At 34.6% G+C, this 23,165-nt stretch overlaps 1 protein-coding gene across 1 annotated transcript in view; it reads left to right on the top strand.

Moving 5' to 3' along the window:
* Positions 1–23,165, top strand: part of SLC7A11 (solute carrier family 7 member 11) — a 77,355-nt gene that overhangs the window by 13,588 nt on the left and 40,602 nt on the right. The window contains exons 4-6 of the mRNA XM_055275930.2: positions 5,466–5,591; positions 9,424–9,523; positions 14,167–14,211. Coding sequence (XP_055131905.1) covers positions 5,466–5,591; positions 9,424–9,523; positions 14,167–14,211 — 271 coding nt within the window. The remainder of the gene's footprint in view (positions 1–5,465; positions 5,592–9,423; positions 9,524–14,166; positions 14,212–23,165) is intronic.

Here is a 23,165-nt window from a genome sequence, read left to right as displayed (position 1 = left end):
GATGGAAAATCTTATAGATTCACATTTGGCTGCTCTCTTATAGCCCAATATTGTAATTACTTTTTCTTTCTTTCTTTCTTTTTTTTTGAGACGGAGTCTTGCTCTGTCTCCCAGGCTGGAGTGCAGTGGTGTGATCTTGGCTCACTGCAAGCTCCGCCTCCTGGGTTCACGCCATTCTCCTGCTTCAGCCTCCTGAGTAGCTGAGACTACAGGCACCCACCACCACGCCCGGCTAATTTTTTGTATTTTTAGTAGAGACGGAGTTTCACAATGTTAGCCAGGATGGTCTCGATCTCCTGACCTCGTGATCCGCCCGCCTCGGCCTCTCAAAGTTCTAGGATTACAGGCATGAGCCACCACACCCAGCCTGTAATTACTTTCTTCACCTTCTGTAGAAGTTCATGAATTTTCACTGCTTTTATAGATTCAATAGGCATTGAAGTATGCTCAGTATTTAAAATATTTATCTGTTCTGTATTCCTGAAATTGGACTCTATATAATTATACACTTGAATGTCAGAATATTATAATACAAATATTCTCCTTAAGATATTAGATCTAGTCCCAGATCCATCCCTAACACCATCAATTGTTGGATATCAATTTCCTTGCTAGTTTATTTTATCTATATAAAATAAAGATGAGTTAAGAGCCCCATCCTAATTCTCAAACTTTTGAAAGTAATTGGGAGGAACAAGCAAAGTAACATTTGTGATTGTATTGTGAAAAAAATTAGCCAGTTCTACAAACGTATTACTTTATATTCTTTTTGAAATCTATATTTTCCTGGCACCATTAAATTACATAAAAGAAAATCTAGGACTATTTCTGTGTTAACACTTCAAACACAGCATATGAAGTGGCTGTGTTTAAATCTTTGAAATCTGGCTATACCTACTTCTTTTCTACCATAAGTAACTTACCAACACAACCAATTCTTATATACATAGTATTAAAATATACAAGTACTGCAGAACAACTATCATATACTTTAGGAGGATAACATGTAAAATGTGGAAACAAAGGGTCCTGAAATCCCAGCTAACATAAATACGAACTTTTGCAGAGACAAAGAGCCATCGTGAGTTTAAAAGAACTAGGTACACTAAGGGGATCATGTATGTCTTTTGAACTACTTCCTCACTGTTACCTGGGAACTAATGGTAAAAGTGTGGGCTCCAGAGTTAGATTACCTGGGCTCCAGACCCATCTTCACTGTTACTACCTATGCAAACATAGGCAAGTTAAACAATACCTCGAGTCTCAGCTGCTCATCTGAAAAATAAAGCCAATAAAATGACTATGTCATAGAGATATGAGGATTAAATAACATTATTCATGTAAAGTCTTTGTACAATGTCTGCCATAAAATAAGTTTGTATTTATATATCACTTAACATTTTTATTCCCAACAGTGAGATCCTAGATATAGACTGTCACTCTGCTTTTTAAAGTGTTTGTTGCTACCTGTCTTCTCTAAAATTAATGCATCCGGGAGACGAATGCTAATAAAAAGATAAAAGGAATCCAGGCAGCCATTACAAAACAGCAGTGAAACAACCCACTTTATCTCAACATGTAACATACATACACAGTATCCATATATTTTATCAGTTAAGCACAAAGTACTCAGAATTCAGAAGCCAAGAAGAACCTGAACCTGGGAGAAAACCCAATATATCTAGACTCTGTAATCTCACTCTTCAAAACCCAAAGACAGACTTGAATTACATAGTGCAGAAAGAAATACTTGCCAGTCCTTAAATCACAGCTTCAGTCCTTAACATTCCCCTAAACATCCTTTTCAAATATAGCTTCCTTCAAATATGTATTTCTTATCTCCAGGATTTATAGATATAGCTTCCATTGCCACATTTCAGTTCTTAGGAAACTGCACCATAAGTAAATAAAAACTATATATCCCTGTATTTTTATTTTGGTAAAATTTAAGGCGAGCATACAAAAAATGCCCAAACTGATACAATTATTTCCTCATGTGTGAAATTAGCAAATTGTTATTCAAAGGAAGTAAAACTCGGAAAAGAGGGCTGGCCCAGATTTCTTTCATTATTGCAATGTGGGTAGGTAGTATTTTTTAAAAGTATGTATTATTTGTTTCAGAAACTCAGAAAGCTCGTGCATTTAGTGAATCCCAAGTCCCTTTTCAATATTGTTGGATAAGCAACATACATAGACATAAATTTCACTGTAAAGACACATTATGAAACAGCAGTTATAGCCACTGGAGAAGCTTCACTGTGCCTGTCACTGGCTGCCTTGTTACTTGTTAAGCTGTGCCTTCAGGGTAATTCAGGTGCCTCTCAGCTGGAATTTGGTGTACCAAATAACGAGTACAATGTCTGGATGCTCAGATAAAGCAGGGTTTTGAGAACCCTTTGAAAAAAATTCATCTTTTTTTTTCTTAAAAAGTTGTATTGAGGTGTAATTGACACAATAAACCACACATGCTTTAAATGTACAGTTTGATAAAGCGAGATGTATGTATTCACTTGTGAAACTACCACCACAATCAAGTACCCAGCAATGGGATTGCTAGATCATATGATAGATTTATTTTTAGTTTTTTGAGTCCCTTCCATACTGTTTTCTATAGTGGCTATACTAATTTACATTCCCACCAGCAGTGTACTAGCATCTTAATGAGAATTTTTGTTAAGCTATCTGAGAGGAAAGCAGGGTGAGATGATCAATTCATAATAACTGTTTAATTTTGTCTTCCATTTGCCTAAGAAAACTTTACAAAGTATTTTTTAAAATCCCAAATACTCAGGTTTTTTTAATATTTCAATAGGCATTAGGTACTTATACTCTTTATGAAAGTAACAAAACCTCTTATTTTCAAACATATAGCTAGTTAGTTGTTCCAAAAATAAGAATGCCTCTCTCTCTCTCTCCTGCCTTCCTCCCTGCCTGCCTCTTTTCCCTTTTATCCTTCTCCTTTCCTCTCCTTTCTTTTTCTCTCTTTCTCTCTATGTAACAGTTCTTTTCTACTGTGGAAAGAACTTTCATAAATACAGAGTGCTTTGGGTTGTAGGAGCCCTATTTGAAAGAAAACACTGCCCTTTTGTTGCTGGTGGCCACATGAGACAATTTTTTCACTTTTACACCAATGTTGAACCTCCTTAATTAAAACAATAATCATTATTGTGTAATGACTCATCACACAGTCATTTGCATAAAAAGGAAAGGAATCACTGGATGATGGAGCGGGAAGCAGAGTTACACTAACTTATTTTCCATATATAAGTGCCTTATATTGGGGAGAGATAAATAATTTTATTTTTGTGATTCCTCTGATAAAATAATGCACTTTGTCATTGACAACAGACCTGTCTATCCCTTCATGTTTTCAGCTTCCAACACAGATGAAATATCCCCCCTTAGATGCCCCTGTAGCTTATTCAGAGGTTTGGCCTTTTTGATCATTCTCATAATTACTCCTTTGAAATATTTCTTCGTTAGTAACACCGTATTTCACTTTGTATGAGATCGTCTGATCCCTTATTTTTCCCATCTTGGAATTTTTTCCAAAAACAAAACGTATTTTGTTTCTTCATTTACTTCTTAAACTTTTTTCATCTTTATTGAGGTATATATGACAAATAAAATTGTAATTTTAGGGTGTACAGTGTAATGATTTTATTTATATATATATATATATAGTGAAATGATTGTCACAATCAAGTGAGTTAACACCTCTGTCACGTCATTTAGTTACCCCTCTTTTTTTTTTGTTTTGTGGCGAGAACATTTATTTCAAGTATACAATTCAGTATTTGAAACTATAGTCACCAAAATGCTATATGTTCATTATAAAATGTATTACACTGTTCCTAAAAATAAATTTTAAAAACTGAAAATTATTTAGTGTTCTATTACCTATAAACACCTGCTGTTGATGTTTTGGTAAATATGTTTCCAGATCTTTCTATTTCTCCTTCCTTCCTTCCTTCCTTCTTTCCATCCTTCCTTCCTTCTATCCTTCCTTCCTTTCCTCCTACCTTCTTTCCATCCATTCCTCTAACTTGCTGTATTGATCAGTAATATATCATGAATACCCTTTCTTGTAATAAATATTTAACTGTCTCATAATTTTAAGTGGCTGCATATAAACTATTAAAATGATATACCTTAATTAGCCTTCCTTTAGGAGGTTTAGGCTATTTCCATTTTTTTTGCCTTTAAAGATTGTATGTTGCTAACATTTGCACTGATTGTTAAATTCTGAAGTGAGCTAGTAACTACATCAGGCAATGAAAACTGTGAGGTGGACTCATTATTATATATAAGGAAAACTTCCAATTGCAATTTGAATAATAAGAATTCTGTAGGAGTTTTGTTTCGTTCTTTGAGAAATATGTTTACATTTTAAATATCTGTTTAGGGAGAATATACCTTTCTAATTATAAAGGTTATAGTTAATAACTGTAAATGTCAGGAATAAAGTAGTGTTTTGGGTTGTTCTAAGCATAAGCTTGTGGAAAGAGTATAAAGTTGAAATCCATTTTCTAGAATAACCTCAGTCATCCCAGTAGAGTAGGGGAGAAAGGTCTTAGAGCATCACCATTTCCCTTGTGCCTTAGATTTTCTAACTGAGGATCCAGTTCATTCATTCAACAAAAATGTATTAAGCTACCTGGGCCAGGCATGGAGCTGGATACTAGCAATACAGCAATGAATAAGCCTTGCTCTATCCTTGAGGTTTTCATGGTCCACAAGGGGTCGAAGGTGTAGTTATTGCTGCTTGGGAAATTGTAGACAGCATCAGTAAGAATGAAAAATTCTGCTGGCTTTGAACCCAATTTGCATCCTAGCCTGGTTAGTCTTTTGCACTCATCACTTAGAATATTGTGCTCAAGCCCTAAAACATATCTTGAAAAACTATACTTATACGGTAGGTTGAAAGCTGCCCCTTCACATGCTAATTAGAAAGAAGACAACCAAAAGAAAAGTGCTGCCTGAGGCTAGTCCTGAGAGTGAAAAATAAGATCTGAGCCAACTTCTACACTTCTTGCTCCTTCTTGAGTGTGACCCACATTGGCAGGCATACCATCGTGGAGACAGAAAAGAGTTGTCACATCAAGCTAGAGAGTCAAATTCAGCCATCTGATTGGATGCTGGGTTTGGTTAGAAGACGTTTTTATATGATTGTCAGAGTACACTGTCCACTCTTACATACAACGAACAAGAGAAGAATTCTTATTGTCCAGAGGTTTTATCCATGTTTCTCAAAGTTTAATGTGCATAAAAACCAGCTGGAGAACCTGTTGAAATGTAGACTTGTATTCGTTAGGCCTGGGGCAGGGCCTGAGATTCTGCATTTCTAAAACACTTCTAGGTAATGTCAACACTGCTGCCTCATAGATTGCCCTAGTAACAAGGACCTAAAATGTCTTTGTGCCAGTGAGAATTCACCTTTTGTAACTTCATCTATTTGTTTGCAGCTGTAGTGATGGTCCTAAATAGCATGAGTGTCAGCTGGAGCGCCCGGATCCAGATTTTCCTAACCTTTTGCAAGCTCACAGCAATTCTGATAATTATAGTCCCTGGAGTTATGCAGCTAATTAAAGGTATGGACTGAAAAGTAAATGCTTTTTAAAATACTTGTCTGCTTTTGGTCTTTTTTAACACTAACTTTTGCTTGTACTAATAGAATCCTTAATTAGTCTCTGCCTGTGGAACTTAAACTCTATATTGTCATCTAATTGATTTGAAAGGCTGCTACATTGTGAGTGAGTTCGTTTTTACAGTTGAATGGCAGAAAGAGGATTAAGACTGGGCCAAGCAACAAAATAAGGCATCAGTGAATTTTCTAGGTTTAATGGTTTGGAGTGAAAACTCGAAGTGGAAAAAAAGATCTGTCATTTAGTTTTAGTTAAAGATAAATATGTCTTTTTTTTTACTTTAAAATTGTCCAATAATAGTAATAAAAATTAAAGAGAAAAAGGTATCTGGAAAATAATAAAAGATGATCAATAATTCTTTGACTTTCTGGTTATTATTCCTTTTAAATTGAGAGTGGTATCCTCAAATGAGGAGTCAATATGGGAACGGCATTCCTAAACACCAAAATTATATCACAATAAAATAGTTGTAAAGCTTAATTTTTACTGTTACATTATTTTTAATATAAAATTTGCATTTCTGCGATTACTTGCTGTATAGAGTTTAACACTTAATTTAAAAAAGAAATTGAGAGGTGACATTTAGAGTTTTAGTTGTTTTAGGAAAAAAGACACATGCAGTTGCTTGGATTCAGTGGAAATTGTTGGAGGACAGAGATTCACATGTGGTATTTAATTAGCAACAGGAATATAGCAGGAAATAAGAAAGTGAGAAGAAATTGTAAAGGAATGACATAACTTGTGCATGTTAAGTATTTAATGTTTACATTGATATTGTCTGTTCCAAGAAAGGGAATTTATGGAGAAATTTAATGACATTGCAGAAGAATTACACAAGGCAAAAGGAAATGCCAACGTTTGGTAAAATCATCACTGTTGGTAGAAGCATGAAATAATGACAAACACTGAAAGATCAGCCACTCTGGAGCTGGGAAAGGGAGCTGCTGTTGCCCATTTAATAAGCCTAGTGGGAGATCTTAGAGCCCTGCTGGCGGAAATGCTTTTATGAAATCCAGCAACTGCAGCCAACGCAGAATAAACACAATGAAGATTTTGACCGTTAGAGCTTGCACTGAAGAGAAGACAGGAGCTTGCTCTTCTAATACACCTTGGCCTCCACAGAGCTAGCCTGCTCATTTCTATCTTGTTCGTTAGGAATGTAGGCACAGTAATCTGTTTTGTTAGTGCTTTATTTTTCTGAGCTAACTCTTCAGTCTTTTGTAAGGAGTTTCTTCAGTATTTGAAAAGTGCAGAATCTCTGGGTCACTGGCTGTTCTTTAATACTAGTTTAGATTCCAAAAGATTATATGCTATCCCTTGAAACTAAGATTTATTTTCTTTTTCTTTTTGGTGTAATGTAAGATACTATAGGTAGCATTATAGACTTTATTCAGTTTTTACCAGGTATTTATATATGTATATGAGGAAGGGTTTGGTTGCCCAAATGTTGCTGTACTGCAAATTCCCTGAGAGCAGAGGTCATGATATATCTTGAGGTTTTTTTGGTGGCTACAATACAGAGATACTTTAATCAATAATCATGATATCAATGTTTAATATGACAGGCTTATTCAGAGATCTCATGCAACAGAGAAAATCCCTGAGAATATTAGCATATTTAATGTAAATTTAACATTTTAGAGACCATTGTTAGCAGGTATGTTTGCTCGATTACTATAAAATTGTGATTTTCTTCATCTCTAACATGATCACACATTTTTCACATTAATCTGAAACTCTAGTAGGAGACTTTGTTAATACAGATTGTGCTTTTATTTCTATTCTAATCATATCCTGAAAGTAGTCGTATGTTATGTATTCACTTATGAGAGTTTGTTGAACTTTCCTTTGAATATTGACTTTAATCTTCACGAGACCTCTGTTATATAGCCAAAGTATTCCTGAATTCTAGAAACAAAATGCCTCTCTTTTGTAATATTCTCAAAATGGCACTTTTGAAGATCTGTGCTTGTGACCCAGTCTTTATAGAATTTGGTTTTTCTTATTGATTATTTGGTGCTTCACTCTAAGAAATATTACGCCTTTATGCCAAAGAGACCACAGATTATGATAAAAGAATATTCAACAGATGCTTTTATCTGAATTCCACTGTTTATATTTTTCTCCTGGAAGGACACAACGATGTTTTAGTAAAATGGGCATTTCTGAATTTATCGTGTCATTTAAAAAGTGAGCTATGTTTGGGAATCATTTGAGGGAAAAATTGTTTAGTATATAATTCAACATTCTCCATTTTTGGTCTTCATACTCACACATATTATATTTATATATATATATATGTTATGCCTGGGCAATGAATGGAGGAAAAACTGAGATTTGACATGGAAGAGAGAGTGTCTCATATACATCATCCACCCCCTGTCCCCCTTCTGTTAATTTACATGAAGTTTTATTTTAAAACAAAGTCTCACTTCCCATTTGGGTAATCTTATTTCTATTTTCTTTGGGTAATAGAAACATTTTTTTCTGCTTAAGCTTGAATATTGACTGACTAAAGTCAATCTGAATTTCTAACTTTTAAAACTATTCAAAAGATATAAAAGAAAAAGTTCCATTGTGATTCACAAAATAGAGAAAAAGGTGATGAATAAAAGTGTTCAATTCACATGCTGCTGCAAAATTTGTTGAAACCTATTTATTTTAGAGTTCATTATAATATCTTTTCAATATTTCTAGGAAAAAAACATGTCATTCTCTAGGACAGGGTCACAGGGTGAGTGGACTTTCTCTGTAAAGGACAAGAAAGTAAATATTTTCAATTTTTCAAGCTGTATGGTCTCAACTCTGCTATTATAGGCTGAAATGAGCCATAGGCAATACTTCATGAATGGGTAATACTTCATGTATGGGCATTTTTAACTTATAGATAAAGAAAACTTTATCTATAAGAAAGGCTTGCGGCCAGACACAGTGGCTCACACCTGTAATCCTAACACTTTGGGAGGCCGAGGCGGGCGGATCACAAGATCAGGAGTTCGAGACCAGCCTGGCCAACATGGTGAAACCCTATCTCTACTAAAAATACAAAAATTAGTTGGGCATGGTGGGGCGCTCCTGTAATCCCAGCTACTCAGGAGGTTGAGGCTGGAGAATCACTTGAACCTGGGAGGCGGAGGTTGCAGTGAGCCAAGATCGTGCCACTGCACTCCAGCCTGGGCCACAGAGTGAGACTCCATCTCAAAAAAAAAAAAAAAAAAAGAAAGACTTGCAGTTTGGGTTGGCACACATGGTCCTCAGGATTTTCCAACTTCTCTTCTAGGAGGTAGGCATCTAATGAACAACATGGGATAAACAGAAAGCAGAAAGGTAAATTGTGTAGGAAAGGGGTCCTGGGATTTATTTCTATCTCCTCATTAAGCACAGAACCTTGGATAACTCTCCACATTTTTTTGCCAAGCAAAACATTATCTTTTAAGAATTCTATTGTATTCATAAAGATTATAATTTACAGAAAACCCTTTAGTATTCTTTTATGGTCACAGTAGAGGCATCCTCAAACAGAGGATTATTTTTCAATGCCATTTGCATCTTTGTTATAAATTCATTAAAAGAGAAATGTGAAATAGTGTTAATGATCAATGTACTTTTGGGACCCCGTCTATAGAATGGGTACAGTATTGTTAAAGATGGCAATCAACAGAGAGTAAGAAATCTAGACTTAAAACAGTATGGTTCTCTGCACCCCCATGTTTCTGGTTAAGAGTGAATAAGAACCAATTCTTTGAAAAATCCTCAAATCAGTCTGTTCTAATTACAGGTCAAACACAGAACTTTAAAGACGCCTTTTCAGGAAGAGATTCAAGTATTACGCGGTTGCCGCTGGCTTTTTATTATGGAATGTATGCGTATGCTGGCTGGTAAGTTGATAGCTCCAGATCTGGTGGTTTGTGTAGTTCATTAATCCCATTATGCACTCAGATTAAGTGCCAAGCAAGGTGCCAGGCAAATGTGAATAGCCATAATCCAGTGTGATAGGCTTTACTTCAAATGAGAAATAAGGTATTATCCCCTCCACCAGGCCAATTACTTTACACATGACAACCAAACATAACAGGTTTCCAGTCAAGGTGACTGCTAGATTTAGTCTGATGTCATAAAAAACAAACAAATGCTGGGTCTTAAGATCCAATAAAAATTACTTGTAAGTATGTACCAGTAAGGACATAATAGTGCCATAAGGTACTAAAGAATAATACTTCGCTTGTCAAAAGCCCTTTCAGCTAAAGCTCCAAGGGTGTTTACAAATAGTGATTAATTGATTTTTTTTCCAGCTTCTCGTGAGAGAAGTAACTCAGATGTAGAAATAAGTATGACATTCCCAGAAGGTAAATGGTAATCTAAAGGCAGAGAAAGAGAAACCAAGATAATACAGTCAACTCTGCTAGACAGTCTGTTACATTTAAAAGGACCTTACATGTTCCTTAAAATTTCCCCAACATCTGAAAATTTAAAAAAGTAAAGATGATTAAAATCATGATGCCACAGATATATTTCCTTTGATGTATGTCCACCTGTGATACCTACCTTTCTAGTTAAGGCATTAAAACTTTGTATTTGTACCTTGTTTGTTCAGATACTTGAAAAACAGTAATCATGTAATCATGGATAAGAGTGGGACTTTCTCTTCAGTAAATTTTATTGACCTTGTAAGATTTAGTTGAGATGATGGTTGCAAGAAAGCCTACAAGGTATTATCTAATTATCAAAATCATTGTAGTAAGATTAAATTTCATTGTTTTGGGGTAAATCATGGCAATATTTATTTTTTAATTATCTATAAATCTCACTGTTATACAGCTTTAGCTGTGAGAATGATCTATGAGCCTGGAAGTAATATTAGGAAACTGCACTAGCTCAAAAATTATATGAATGCATTTCCAACACAAATATCATTCCTTTTGTTTCTTTAGTTTTTAAGATCTTACCTTCTAGCCAATGCATGGAATATGGATACATTTCAAAATGAATGGAGCGTTTACCCTATTAATCTCATTGAATTATGAAAATATGGTATTAGAGGATAATTAAGGAGTATGGGAATTTAAAATCTTAACATGGCCTTTGAGGCAAAATATGCTTGAAGATTGTTAGAAGATTATGGCTCTAAGGAAATCAGTGTAAAATATTTGTATATTCCCAGAATATTTTTATAACCATTATATGTAAGCATTCGTTTTGAATCACTCAGTATTTTTGAAGTCTTTTTGCTTTTGTCCGAAGCACAATGTGGTGCTAGACATCAAAAGAACTGAGCGTGATCACAGGGTTAAAGCAGAATCAACTGTTCTATGGCTATTCAGCCTGGATCAGAGCTCTGTGCCCTGGGGCTGAAGCCAAGCTACTGTGAGGGTCACTGGGAGACACCAGAGCAAAGTGGGGAGGTAGAGAAAGCTTTCAGCTACAGCCAAGTGTTGGGAGCCGGGCAATACGCAATCATGAGTGTGGAATGTGAAGATAGTCACAAGGGAGATTTGATTAATTCTGTTGAATGCAATTTCTTTTGCCTGCGAGTACCATAGATCTGTTCCCATGCAATCTTAAAATATTCTTTTAGCCTCCTCACTTTTCTAATACTCAGAACTAAAAATTCAGGTCACTTGCTTTATGTAGAGCAAAATTTCTCCGCTTATGTAGGCTTTTGAGGGCTGATGACTTTCTCCATGGATGAAGACCCTTTTCATTTTGAATTATTGTATTAATATTTAACTTTATTGATGCTGACCCCAAAATGTTACTCTGATTACAACGTAAAAGGGGTTTACATGAACCTTTTTTAATACTTTTACCCATATAATCCTCATGTCTACTCCCTATTTGAAAGACCAAAAACCACTGACTTCTTTATATCCTTGAGGGTTCAATCACAGTATTGGAAAATAAGTCCAGGATTTAAAATGGAATATTATCTGATACAAGTGGCTTATGTAGGGGACAGATAAGTAACTGTTTCTATAACAGGTTGTTGTGCTACCTGAATGCTGCTTTGTGAAGACGCAGAAATAATCTGGCTGTTAATCTATGGTCATCAGTCTTAGAAAAAGGAAGCTGTGTTTAGAAAAAAATATAGTCTTTTGGTGTGGGGTTATAGAGGAAAAGTTATTATCTGGATGTAAATGAAACAAGATGGAGGCAAAGAATTCCAAAGAGAGGGGCATTTATTCACTTGCCAAATGCGATCTTGCCTTTCTGACCTTTCTCTCGCTTTCAAGATATAATTACAAGACTGGTTTGTAGAATTATCAGTGGGGAAGTGTAGATGATTCTCCGCTCCCTGTGCTGCTGCTATGACAATGTTTGATGCCCCCCTAATAAAAGGGCATTGAAAATGAGTAAGTCAGAAGCAAAACAGCTATTGTCATCAGAGTTTACCGCCCAGCCTGTTAGCCTGTAAGTAAAAGCAGCAAGACCATTGTTGTCCTGGAGACCTTGCTCTGCTAGCAAGGAAAAAGATACCACCAAGCCCGGGGTGGGGATATGAATAGAGGAGGTTTTTGTCTCTGAGGAATGCAGAACCTTTCTAGAATGATAAAGCTACTTCACAGAAACTTGAGTAGGGGAAAAGAAATCATTAACCCAGTCAGGTCACACAGTTGGGTCAGAACAGTGTTAATAACATTGCCAATGTCTGCATTCAGAGAAATACATCTGCCAGTCCCCCTTGTGGCCCTGGGGAACTCAGTCCCATATCCTGATCCAAAGCTAAACATTGCTTGGTAGAGTTTTCTTTTTTTTTTTTCAATTGTGTGATAGAAAATCGTTTTCAGTGTCTTTTTCTCTTTCTTTTAAATCCTATCCTCAATGGATTTAGTCTTTCTAAAGCACTTGCTGGGATTATTTTGTACTATTGTGTCAAGTCTAATCTAAAGAATAAGCTTCTTTTGAAAATAATTCACATAGTTGGGTATTGGAACGCATTGCTAGCATTGCAGTACCTTTTATGCACAATCATGGAAAAGCTGGAACAATAGATCTTATGAGCATTCTCTAGAGTCCTTGAAGTGTTGTAAACCAAAGAGAATATCATGGACTCATTCCTGGAGACTAGAACGTAAAGGTGGATTTCCCACAGGATGTGTGAATGTTTGGACTAAAACAAGAAGCTTTCTCCTTCCCACCCACCATCCTGCTCCAAAGCCCCTTCCTTTTCTCTACTCCCTGGAGCTATGGCAAATATTTGAAATTGTGTTCTATTTTTCATAAATATTTTCTTTCTTGCTTTAACATTGTGGGAAAAGACTACTTTCTAAAACAACTGTTAGGAAGGAACTGGCTATTTTTGACATGAGAAGCCTAAAAGTATTTCTTGGGGTGTGTGATTTTTTCATTGGTGGTGGTGTTTGTTTTTTGCTGCGCATGTGTTTCTTTTTTCTTTTTTCTTTCCCTACTTCCCATTGCCTCAGGCTTATAGCAAACACATCAAACCCCTCTTGGAGTGCATATTCCAGATATAAGTACTGATTGTTGCTTGCTTTCATGGTGTAACTACAATCTCTATTTATAGAAACTTATTTTCTGGTCATTAGAAAAATCTTTGGCTGCTGACTTTTTAGATCACCGTTACTGCTACTGTTCTGTCAGCTCCTCAATTGTTTCTACTTAAAACAGTCCTTAAAATTGTAGACACTTTAACCTTGAACATCAACTGACTACTTGTGAATTTAGATGGTTTTATAAAGATGGAGCAAGACAGGTTTCTTCATCTTTGTTTTAGCTGGTGAGATACTTAAAGTATATTAAGAGCTGATGGACTTATATTCCAGCCACTTGATTTTAGATTTTAGAGAATTTGTACCTATGAATCTGTGCTCCTGCATACCTATGTAAAAGGTTACTTTTAATAATAATAAGATAACAGAAGATTATATTGAATATATGATTTTTTTTATTTCACAAAAATTTTCTAAGCATATGAAAGGAAAAGGTAGAAAAGTCTTTGCCTTCATATGTTTGGCTCTTTCTATAGTAATCCCTCTGTCACACTTCTACTGCAGAATACTAAACAGGTGCTCATTTTCCTGTGCCTAACCCCTCTGCCACACTTTTGTGCTTGTATACTATTCTCAGTCTGGAATGACCTCACACCACCTCACCAGGGTAAGGTAAAGCAATTCTTAAAGGTTCAGGTTGGGTGATGCCTCCTCTAGAAAACCTCCTTTGACCTACCAGGTTGGGCTAGATCTGCCCTCTGGCTCCCACGTGCTTGCTCAAGTATTGGACCTGCACTGTATCACACTACTCTGTGGGACATTCTATGAACTATGGGCTCCTTGAGACTATGGGCTTACCACTTGCATATCTCTGACACATGATAAAAGCTCCACAAATATGGCTTAATAGAAAAACGATTTATGGGAATATTTAGTTGTTAGATATTTTCATCTTACTATAAGTAGTGTTATAGTTTTCATAATTCTGGGTTCAATGTTAAATATTTAAAATTTGAGACTTTGGATAATGGTAAAATATATTAATAGTTTATAATTTATTTACCTATTTTTAGGTTTTACCTCAACTTTGTTACTGAAGAAGTAGAAAACCCTGAAAAGTAAGTAGCCAGATGTACCCTGAAATTTTTATAAAGAATAAAATTTAAGATTACATAGTTTAAAAAGCAGACTTGAAGAAGGAATTCAGTGTGGGCTAGTCAACCTTAACATCATCATCATCACTGTAATTCTCTTAGACAGATAAGATTTATTTGACTTTATCATAAATTATATACAAATAGCTTAATTGTATAGTCTACATTCAATACTAAGTTGTCTTTTAACCCGAAAATAGGAAATAATAAAGTTATATTTTAAGTAGATGATCCCATATAAACACATACATATAACTTAATACCCACAGGATAGCTTGAACTAAAAAAGTTGATTATTTCTAACAATTCATGTAATCTTTTCTCATAACTATCGAATTAAAGTGAGTAATGTAATTAATGGATGATTAGTTACAAAAGCTTAGAAATAACTGCAGAATGTTATAGGAACTTATAAATTTGGGGAGCTGGGTAAGTTTTACTCTTTCTTTCTAGGTAACAATTTGGTAAGTAGATGATTTGATGGTGATTTATGTAATATTTTCAAAATGAACTACCTTAGAGAAAAATGAATTATTCTTATAATTTTTTCATAAACTTTGGATTTTCTACAGGAAAAAATAATTCATGGGCAAAAGAGGGAAAATTCAGAAACTATAGTATAGTATAAAATGTAGACTAAATTATAAAGTTATTTAATTCATTTTACTTTATTGAACATCTGCGATGTTCCAATCATTGTGCTGGGAACAGCTTTCATGATGCGTAAGACTTGTCTTGAAGTATTTTATTGACTAGTCAATGAGTCAAATGTGTAAACAAATAAATGTAACAGTGTGATTGGTGCCAAAAGAGATTATTTATCCAGTTTTGCAAAAAGGAAAGAAGGAAATACTTAAGTGTATCTAGGGAGATGTTATTTATAATAGTGTCTCAAATGATGAGTAGGTGTTCCTTAGGTAAATATAAATGGGAGAGAAGAGGGGTATGGGGGGAGAGAGAGAGAGAGAGATAGAGAGAGAGAAGAGAAACACAAACAAACACACACCAATTTCTAGGAAAAAGAACAAGTACAAAGGTGCATCAGTATGAAATAGCCTGGACATCAAAGAATATGCCTAAGGGTTGACAATTCACACTAAGATAGACTAAGAAATTCTGGCACCTGGCATCTTGGGAAATGGTAAACTGATTAGATCTGGCCAAGTATCAGGAATGTCAGAGTTTAGAACACACAAGCCAGCAATTGGTATCTGATTCAACTGCTATGCAAATCAATATGTAATTTAAACATGTGAAAGGCTACTTTATTAAGAAATATGACCAATTCATGCCAGTATATTCATATTTATAACTGGAATTGTAGGTCAAGAGCACATATTTACCAAGAGCTAGTTCTTTCTAAGCATTACTTGGAAATGACAAGCTACCTTATGACTGTAAACCCATTGATTACAGAGATAAATAGGTTGGCCTGCCTTTTTAGTTTTTGAGAATAACTTGTATGTAAGCAGCAGCATAGAGAAAAGACAGTTCTTACTGGATATAATATAAAATATATATTGAATTTTTATTACAGGAAATAAATTACTATGGTTCATAACTATGTCTGTTAAGTCTAAAGACATTTTAAAGACATCAATTATTAGAATTTAACATACGAGAATATTTTTATAAGCAAAAGACAAATTGTAGAGTTGCATACAAGACCTGTAACATAACATTTATTATATGATATGTCAGTGGTGTAGATATAATTCATATTATCTTTAATATTATTTAACAGTTTAAGCGTGATTTTTGTTTGATACATGATGTACAATAATACTATTGTGTATATTAAGCATATCTTTAAGCTACTTATGCAATTATTACCTCAACCCAATTTTCTGATGTATTCCACTAAACTGTGTTCCATTTAAGGATTGTCTCCTTCTCTTCTTTAACTGAAGGGCCTTAGTTGCACACCACTGATAATGTCCATGATTTAGTGCACACAGATACTAAGGAACAGTGATGGTGATGTATTGATTCAGTATTTGTTTTTTTTTCTGTTGCAAAGAAATTCCCTTATCTCAAAAATGGAAATAATAATAGCACATACTTCACTGGGTTGTATTGATGAATTAATATGCATAAAGTGCTTAGATTAGTGACTGTCACTTTTTAATTTCTACATAATTGTTTGGTTGTCATTACTACTATTATTGTTATATACTTTATTAGAGCAAGGTAAATGTTATTCACAAAATAGTGTTTTCTAGAATTCAATATTCCAAGCAATTATTTTTCTTCAGAGCTTTTGAAAGAAATGTAAAAATTTCCCATTTTGAAGCTTACTCTCTAAACTTCTACTGTCAAACCTCATATGCATTTTTATCTCTATTATGCATTCTTGATCCATAAAATATCTTTATGTGATATCTGTGCTATCTTGATGCATGCATACGATGTGTAATGATCAAATCAGGATAATTGGGTATTCATCACCTCAAACATGTATCAGTTTTTTGTGTTGAGAATATTCCAAATTTTCTCTTTTAGCTAATTTAAAATATACTGTGTTTTTGATAACTACAGTCACTTTACTATGCCACTGAACATTAGAACATATTTTATCTAACTGGATTTTTGTTTTCAAAACCAATTTATCTTCCTTACTTTCTCCTTATACTTTATAACTTAGGTAACCACCATTTTACTCTCTACCTCCATAGGGTCAACTTTTTTTTAGCTCACACATGAGTGAAAAAATACAATATTTGTGTTTCTGTGCATGGCTTACTTCGCTTAATATAATGTCCTCCAGGTTAATCTATGTTGCTTCAAATAACTGAGGATTTCATTCTTTTATTGGATGAATAGTATTCTAGTGTGTGTGTGTGTATATGTGTGTGTATATATATGTGGTATATAATATATATATAAAAATGTGGTGTATATATACCATATGCGTATATACATATAAATGTGGTGCATATATATATATATATATATATATGACATTTTCTGTATCCATTTATCCATGGATGGACTCTTAGATTGATTCCATATTTTGGCTATTTTGAATAGTGCTGCAATAAACATGAGAATGCAGATATCTCTTCAGTATACCGATTTCCTTTCTTCTGGATATATACCCAGCAGCAGGATTGCTGGATCGTATGGAAGTTCTATTTTCAGTGGTTTGAGAGCCTCCATATTGTCTGTACTAATTTACTTTCCCACCAACAGTGAATTTTAGATTCAGGGGGTACATGTGTAGCCCTTAAATTTAAAATAAAAGTTTTTTTTATTTGTTATATGGATATATTGCATGATGCTTAGGTTTGGGGTATGAATTATCCCGTTACTATTGGGTATGGGGCATAGTACCCAGTAGGCAGTTTTTCAGATTTTGCCCCCCCTCTTGCCCTCCTTGCTCTAGTAGTCCCCAATATTTATTGTTCCCATCTATGTGTTCATGAGTACCCAATGTTTACCTCCCAATTATAAGTGAGAACATGCAGTATTTGGTTTTCTGTTTCTCTGTTAATTTGCATAGGATAATGGCCACCAGCTGCATCCATGTTGCTGTGAAGGACATGATATCATTCTTTTTTATGGCTGCATAGTACATGTATATGTACCACATTTTCTTTATCCAACCCACTTTTAATGGGCACTTAAGTTGATTCCATGTCTTTGCTATTGTGAATAGTGCTGCAATAAACTTATGAGTGCATGTGTCTTTTTCATAGAATTACTTATTTTCCTTTGTATATATACCCAATAATGGAATTGCTGAGTCAAGAAGTAGTTCTGCTATAAGTTCTTTGAAAAATCTCCCAACTTCTTTCCACAGAGGCTGAATTAATTTACATTCCCACCAACAGTGTATAAGCATTCCCTTTTCTCCACAGCCTTGCCAGCATCTGTTATTTTTTGACTTTCTAATAATAGCCCTTCTGACTGATGTGAGATGCTATTTCATTGTAGTTTTGATTTGCATTTTTCTGATGATTAGTGATGTTGAACGTTTTTTCATATGTTTGCTGGCCATTTGTATGTCTTTTGAGAAGTGTCTCTTCATGTCTTTCATCTACTTTTTAATAGGATTACTTGGTTTTTGCTTGTTGAATTGTTTAAGTTCTTTATAGATTTTGGATATTAAACTTTTGTCAGATGCATAGCTTGTGAGTAATTCCTTTAATTTTGTAGGTTGTCTGTTTACTCTGTTGATAGTTTCTTTTCCTGTGCAGAAGCTCTTTAGTTTAATTAGGTCCCACTTCTCAATTTTTGTTTTTGTTGCAATTGCTTCTGAGAACTTAGTCATAAATTCTTTCCCAAGGCCAATGTCCACAGTGGTACTTCCTAGGTTTTCTTCTTGGGTTTTTAGAGTTTGAGGTCTTACATTGAAATATTTAATTCATCTTGAGTTAAGTTTTGTATATGATCAAAGATAGGGGTTCAGCTTCATCCTTCTGCATAAGGCTGGCTGGTTATCCAAGTATAGCATTTATTGAATAGGGAATCCTTTCTCTGTTGCTTATTGTTGTTGACTTTGTTGAAGATCAGATGGTTGTACATGTGCGACTTTATTTCTGGGTTCTTTAACCTGTTCCATTAGTCTATTTGTCTGTTTTTGTACCTGTATCATTCTGTTTGGGTTACTGTAACCCTATAGTATGGTTTGAAGTCAAGTAATGTCATGCCTCTGGCTTTGTTCTTTTTGTTTGGGGTTGCTTTGCCTATTTAGGCTCTTTTTTGGTTTCATATGAGTTTTAGAATAGTTTTATCTAATTATGTGAACAATGATGTTGGTAGTTTGATAGGAATAGCATTGAGCCTGTATATTGCTTTGGGCAGTACTGCCATTTTAATGAGATTGAGTCTTTTAATCCACAAGCATGAAATATTTTTCCATTTGTTTGCCTCATCTACATTTTCTTTCAACAATGTTTAATAGTTCTCCTTGCAAAGATCTTTCACTTCCTTGGTTAGATGTATTTCTAGGTATTTTTTGTTGTTGTTTGTGTGGCTGTTGTAAATGGGATTGCATTCTTGATTTGGCCCTCAGCTTGAATGTTATCGGTGTATAGATATGCTACTGATTTTTGTACATTGATTTTTATATCTTGAAACTTTACTGAAGTTGCTTTAAACACAGAGAATGCTTCCAGAAACATTTATGGGTGAATATCAAGCACAGATGGTAAAATTACGTGGACTTAGCCCAGATGTGTAATTTGCATTATTTTTTAGGTAGATACAGTTCCAAAATACCTTTAGTTACAAGGGAGAATAATTACGATTCCATCTCCTTTGTGATGTGCCAAGATAAATGTGTTTCCCAATCAGTCATGGATGCATGTGTCCAGGTGTGCTGCAACATGCAACTTCCTGGCAGCTGGTGAAATGAATCATCTGCTGAAGATACAACACCTTTTACGGTCTTCCTCCACCTAGACAATAAAATTTTCCTAAATTTGTGACCTAATAGATGATAATTAATTTAGATTAGTGAAAATACCAATGTGTATTAAAATATATAGAATGCAGAGTAAGTTTCCATGATCTCAATTGACTACACTTTAGGTGTAATTTCATTTTGAGAAATCTTTCAAATGACCTACCATTACTCCACGAGATAACTTTTGAGCTGCTATTATAAGTATGTGGTATAGGACAGTTCCTTAAGTGTTGTATCAAATGAGAGACAAAGGTGGGCAAAATTCCTGTTTGTGTGATTACATTTATAATGTTAAGAAATTTTCCCATGATCTTTCTTACAATGTTTTCTTCTCCAAGAATAGCTTTGAATTTATGGAAGTAGCAATCTTTCAAATACAACAATTGCTATTGAACTTTTATAATAACATAAGAATATTGCATTTACCAATTATCTATAACATGATGGCTGACTCCACAAATTAATATATTACAGTATGGATTGTATTTTGAGGGACGTGAATGTCCAAAGTTTGGACCATGAAGTTAAAAGCCTTTCCCCCGCAAAATGGCATATATAGTAATAATAATTGCTACTGTGTACATTCGTTTTAAAAAATCGTAGTGTTTGTGCAAGTGTAATGAATTTTGCCTTATGACGTGACTTTTGCGGTGACTATGCAATCTGTCATTGTTCAAAAAGTTACACAGTGCAAAGAACATATCATTGAGATGTATAATGTTTGTAATCCTGCTCTTAGATTGATAAATCATGTCTTGTGTTGATGAAAGCCAAGAAATGAATTGCTTTTCTTTGACCTTGGGGGTCTGAGATTAGCCAGTTTGTCTATTAGCCTTGTTCCAGTGTTCTTCTCACTTCATTTATTCCTTCTGTTTTGAAGAGCTGGAAACAGTAGACTTAGAGGAAGTCAGTAAACCTTGATGTCATCAGTCATTTTTGAAAAACAGATTATCAACACACTCTGAATAATCAACTTTAATAGAAGGTTTAAATAATCAGAGTTTCATGTTTAATTAATACTTTGCCTACTTCCAATTTATATTAATTGATGCCTCAAAGTCATCACACCTTGTACCAATGAAAACTTCGAAGAAGTGAAACTTGCTTTGGGAAAAATGCCCAAAGACCTTTAAGGCAGTGTGATCAACCAGATTGGTCTACAAATGGTCCACAATCATGTTATTTGCATTCAGTTCAGATGCTGCAGTCTTAAATTCTTAGTGTATCTGTAATAATTCCTTATTGACTGTGTAATTCTTTACGATACTGTTTTATAAGGCCTATTGCTTGTAGGACAGTTTTATAACTGTTACCTGAGTAAAAAAATAAGAAAACAAAATACGCAAAATATCTTGCCCAAATGTGTTGTAGCAAAGTTACATGACTGAAGACTAAAGGTTAATTGAAGCCTTTTATCTTGCATTTTGACAACTTAGGAATGCAGCTTGCTTTCTTTCTCTTTTTATTTTTTGAGACGGAGTCTCACTTACTCTGCTGCCCAGGCTGGAGTGCAGTGACGTGACCTTGGCTCACTGCAACCTCCGCCTCCCAGGTTCAAGCGATTCTCATGCCTCAGCCTCCCAAGTAGCTGGAATTATAGGCATGTGCCACTAAGCCCAGCTAATTTTTGTATTTTTAGTAGAAATGGGGTTTCACCATGTTGATCAGGCTGTTCTTGAACTCCTGACCTCAAGTGATCCACCTGCCTCAGCCATCCAAAGTGCTGGGATTACAGGCGTGAGCCACCACACTCAGCCAAGAATGCATCTTTCCATGAGAGACAAATATTCTTCTTCATATGCATTTAGTTTTCTAACTTAATAGTTGCTAGAAAATAACATATAATATCATAACTGTGTATGTGCAGATTACAGCAATATTGTATTTTGTAATCTTTTTATTACAAGTCAATGTTATCTACATTCTTAGACAACATTAAATATTATTTTAAAGAATTTTCCAAAGTTTCTATTACAAATACTCAAGTTGTATGTTTTTAAGATATGTATTAATTTATTTACAAGTTTATAAAGATATTCCCTGTGGCAAAATCAGGCATCTCTTTACTAATGACAATACAACATCATTAGAATTATCTTAAAATGTGACACTGCTTTTCTTCAATTGTTGAAATAATTGATACCTACATTAGAATCCTTCTGGGGTTTTTTGTTGCTTTTCTTTAGAAAATATACATAAAGCTTGGTGAATCCATTTTTAAATATGTTTCACAGTTGAAATAGAATTGTGCTAGTTGAGCCACTGAGGCAGACAAAAGAACAGTATTTGGCCAGATGTCACAGAGAAGAGATGATTCTATGTTCAAAGAACAAGGTCACCAAATCGCTCTTCCTTGCTTTTGTTCACTCTAAAAATTTCTCACTAATAGGACATGTGGTTGATGTAGCTTGGGATCAAAATTCTTGCATTTCTCAGCATCACATATGCATAAAAAATACATTTTGCCCAAAGACAGTTTGTTCATATAAGGCTGAAGTGTCAAATAAGTGGTGCAGAAATTATAGGATTATATTATAATATTTTATCATGGGGTAATCAAAGAAGACAGATATTAATCCTTCAAGTGCTTTGTGGAAGCCATTTAGCTTTTCTTTCTTTCCTTAATTGTAAGGATTCCAATTCCACTATGAGGCAAAATTTGAAGGTCAATGCTTTACTTTCTTTCATAATAGTTGTTTGAAAGTTCTAATTTTAATCTCATTGAGTTTTATATTTTGAGGCTAGAACAATAAACTCTTGTTTTAGGAGCAACAACAGTGGATGGTTTAATTTTATCCTATGTTTTTGTTCCCTTACCTGAGAGAGAGGGAGGGAGGGAGAGAGAGAGAGAGAGAGAGAAAGAGAGAGAGAGAGAATACAAGTGGTATGATGAGTAGAATGATAGAATCACAGAATTTCAAAATTACATGGGACCTTGAAGACCATCTAATCCTTTTTAACCAGATGCAGAGATCTTCTCTATAATACCTTTACACAGCAATAATTCATGTATGATAAATTGAGAAACTATTAATATAACTTCCTTGAACTGGGCTATCAGCCTTTTTTACTTCCTTATGCTGATTAGCAACCTGCTAATTGCTATGACTATTTCAAGCCTAGATAAATTTTTGGTTAGCTGGCATAAACGATGGGTCAAATATTTTGACTGCAATAGATACAACCAAAATGAGAGTTAAATAAAATACATCAGAGATTCCAGAGTTAGAATCCTGTTATCTGAAAAGAAATACCTTCTATAATCAGAAGCATTAAGTCAGCCATTATATTGTCTCCAGTTTTTGAGTCCACACTTACATAGCCCCCCTCATCCATATTCTTATTTATGCACATAGGTTACCTTTGTTCTTTTCTTTACGTCTGGATTTGAAAGTTAGGTGACTGTGACCAAAATGAGGTTCACAAGTAAAGCTCACAGTCTGTGTCATACTTGGTGAAAAACTTCTTAGACAACTAAAATCTAGTCCAAGGCTTGCTGCTGTCTGGG

Source organism: Symphalangus syndactylus, chromosome 4, assembly GCF_028878055.3.
Source record: "Symphalangus syndactylus isolate Jambi chromosome 4, NHGRI_mSymSyn1-v2.1_pri, whole genome shotgun sequence".
Lineage (NCBI taxonomy): Eukaryota > Metazoa > Chordata > Mammalia > Primates > Hylobatidae > Symphalangus > Symphalangus syndactylus.
The sequence above is the reverse complement of the archived record's forward strand: the minus strand, read 5'-3'. Positions and strand labels throughout refer to the sequence as shown.